The sequence below is a fragment of the Fomitiporia mediterranea genome, assembly GCF_000271605.1.
Source record: "Fomitiporia mediterranea MF3/22 unplaced genomic scaffold FOMMEscaffold_11, whole genome shotgun sequence".
Lineage (NCBI taxonomy): Eukaryota > Fungi > Basidiomycota > Agaricomycetes > Hymenochaetales > Hymenochaetaceae > Fomitiporia > Fomitiporia mediterranea.
In genome coordinates this window covers 1,345,724-1,348,870 of record NW_006760396.1, presented here as the reverse complement: position 1 = coordinate 1,348,870, position 3,147 = coordinate 1,345,724, and the positions used below count along the sequence as shown (strand labels likewise).

Below are 3,147 nucleotides of genomic sequence, written 5' to 3'. Positions count from 1 at the left end.
CATGAATTGTGAAGGAATTTGCAGTCACAGAGGGGGAAACACATGTTGGGACCGGTGAATCGTTGCAAGATTTGAATGTTCAATTTACTGAGGAAGAGCAACCTCCTTTGCAGTCGATGGTGTCAGCAGCTGGTCGTCCTGTTCGTCCCCGCATCCTCCCAAAGCGATTTAGACAGTTGTTGCCACTGCCAAACAATCAGCAGGTCGAGGAAAATGATGACACATCAACACTTGTTGTATTGGAGGGAGAAGAGGATATGGCTTCTGTGGAATTTGAGACTCTATGTTCGCAACGCAACGCGTTTCGCCTCCACAAGGTCATTCGGCGCCCGAAGTCTTTGGTCAAAACCCATAATTGTGAACAATTATCCGTGGAGGCTCTGAACACTTACGCGCCTCTTCCAAACTGGAGCACCTTCCTAATATTCGAATGGTTCTGGTCTTCGTCGCCTACAAAGTCACTTGCAGACTTGACGCGACTCCAGGAGATAATACAAGACAGTCAATGGCAACAGCACGATTTTGCAAATGCCGATTTACGCTCTTTAAATAAAATGTTGGCCGATGGTACACTTGAAGATGATGGGTGGAGGGAGACATCAATATCAATTTCGGTTCCTATCGGACATCTTCACCCTGATGCTCCAGACAGTGTGGTCTATGAAGTGAAGAATTTTCGTTACTGGTCACTCACAAGTGTCATACGTTCAGTTTTTTGCAATGCCAAGGCAAGCAAAGGGTTTTGTTACGAGCCATATCAGCTTTGATATACACTGTTTGATACCAATGAAGATATTGCTGTACACGGGGAGTTATACTGGTCATCGTCTTTCAGAGATGCACACGAGGAGATTCACTGCAAGCCTCGTAATGATGGAGATGCAGTTCCTCGCGCAGTTGCTGCAATGCAAATATGGTCGGATGGCATGTCGGCAGCAAAGTTTGGAAGCGCCAAGTTATGGCCCATCTATTTACAGTTCGGAAATCAATCGAAATACGTTAGGCAGTGCTCTGGATCGGGAGCAACCCACACAGTTGCATTTATCCCATCAGTATGTCCTCATTTACTTCTGGATAATATGGAAAACTAATAAAATTTGTGGATAGCTGCCTAGCAATTTTAAAGAATTTGTGGAGCATCATGCAAAGGGGAAAAAGACTTCGGCAGAACTTGAATTGCATTGCCGGCGTGAAATTATGCAGGCCGTTTGGCTTGTTTTGTTGGACAACGAATTCATCAATGCCTGGAAAGCTGGTATTCTTGTATTGTGTGGTGATGGTATTCTGTGTCGGTTATTTCCTCGTATATTGACCTATTCTGCTGATTATCCTGAGAGGTGAGTTCTATTCTCCTAGGTTGATAACCTATCTCATCATGCTTTAGGGTTCTTTTGGCGACAATGAAATTCTTGGGCAACTATCTGTGTCCACATTGCCTTATTCCAATCGATAAGATATGTTCGTCATTGGGCAAGGCAGTAGATATGCGCTACCGCACCAAATTCCAACGGGTTGACGACTTCGACCGGCAATATAGAATTGAGAAGGCGCGAGAGTTGATTTACAGAGGGCGGAAGCGGTTGACACACCCGAAAGTGCGACACCATTTAGATAGTCGCTCCTTGGCTCCTGTTGAAGTAAGACCCACTTCATCTTGACAGAAATTCGTTTGATTTGATTTGATGCTTAGAATGCCTTTTCAAAACGCTTGGGATGTTTGGGCTTTGATTTTCATAAGATCCTAGTAGTGGATACCTTACACGAATGGGAAGTAGGTGTTTGGAAAGTGATTTTCACTCACCTGGTAAGGATTCTCAATACATTCAAGGACCGTGATTGTGTCAATGAATTGAATAAGCAGTGGGATCAAGCTTTTATTTGACTTTCTCCCTCAATTCATTTGTCTCGGGATAGTGTTCGTGGTGTGCCTCCCTTCGGTTGTGATATCAGAACTTATAATGGAAACATTTCGGACATGAAACAAATGACCGGATATAGTTTTGAGGATCTACTGCAGGTGTGTATCAGGAATACATGAGCCCCAACTGTTTCACTGACTGTTTTCTCAGTGTGCTTTGCCAGTTTTTGATGGTTTATTTCCAGAGCCGCATGAGACCATCATCCAAACTCTTATATATCGAACAGCAAACTTACACGCGTTGTGTAAGTCACGGCTTCACACGGATGAAACCGTAGCAACTTTGCATTTTGAGACGCGGCGATTTCATCAGGAAAAAGTCAGATATAATATAATGAATTACAGTCCATTTAAAGTAGTATAAACATTTTATATACATTATAATGTAACTGTAAGGGTTAGAACACAACTATAAGGATAAAATAAGGTATATTAAAGTATATAAAGACTCTAAAAGTGTTGTAAATGATTACAATTCATTGAATACAATATGATAACCTTAAATTATAAGCTAAAGCATTATACCTATATTATAATTTTGAAGACAGTCCTATATTTACATTGTAAAACAGTTTGTATTATCTATACAATGATTTCGCAAAACGCAGGAATGAGATGCACAGCACACACTATACATGCAGGATCCAAAAAGCCGAACAGGGGAGAACCATCCTCCTTTGTGACAAACTTAACTCGTTCAAGTTTGCAAGTATCACTGCCAAATTTGTCTTCAATTGTTCTGCCGAACCATTGAACCCAGATTGTATCTATGCGTTTTGGAGATGATCCTTCAACCGAACGGAGAAAGGCATCAAAGTGGAATATACCAATAACATCAGGAAAAAGTCTTAAGGCTTATATTAGCTTATAAACATATAAATTATATAAATTTTCTAAAAAATATAAAAGACCATATATCCAACCTCTCAAAATGAGAAAATTATAAAAAGCTATGTAAGATACAAAAAGGTATGTACAAATTGTTAATATGAATAAGGTTTATAAGTGTTGACAATATGTAAACAAACTTATATCCAACCTCCTAAAATGAAAAGATATTAAAAGAACTTTGTATTTTAACAAGAGTAATATAGGTTTATAATGTATACAATCTAATGCAAAGCCTTAAAAGTAGTATGTATATTGTTAAACATTATTATACTTTATAAGAGCTTTACAAGGCTTTAAAATAGTTATAATATTTTGCAATCCAGGTGTTCATTTATTTC

At 39.4% G+C, this 3,147-nt stretch overlaps 1 protein-coding gene across 1 annotated transcript; it reads left to right on the top strand.

The window, feature by feature from the left end:
• Positions 1-800: 800 nt before the first annotated feature.
• FOMMEDRAFT_93558 (uncharacterized protein) lies at positions 801-1,882 on the top strand (the record flags this gene model as incomplete). Its single annotated transcript, XM_007269890.1, has 4 exons — positions 801-1,052; positions 1,108-1,337; positions 1,385-1,637; positions 1,691-1,882. Coding segments are annotated over 4 exons (927 nt in total), but the record flags the coding sequence as incomplete, so codon positions are not given.
• Between the last annotated feature and the right edge of the window lie 1,265 nt (positions 1,883-3,147).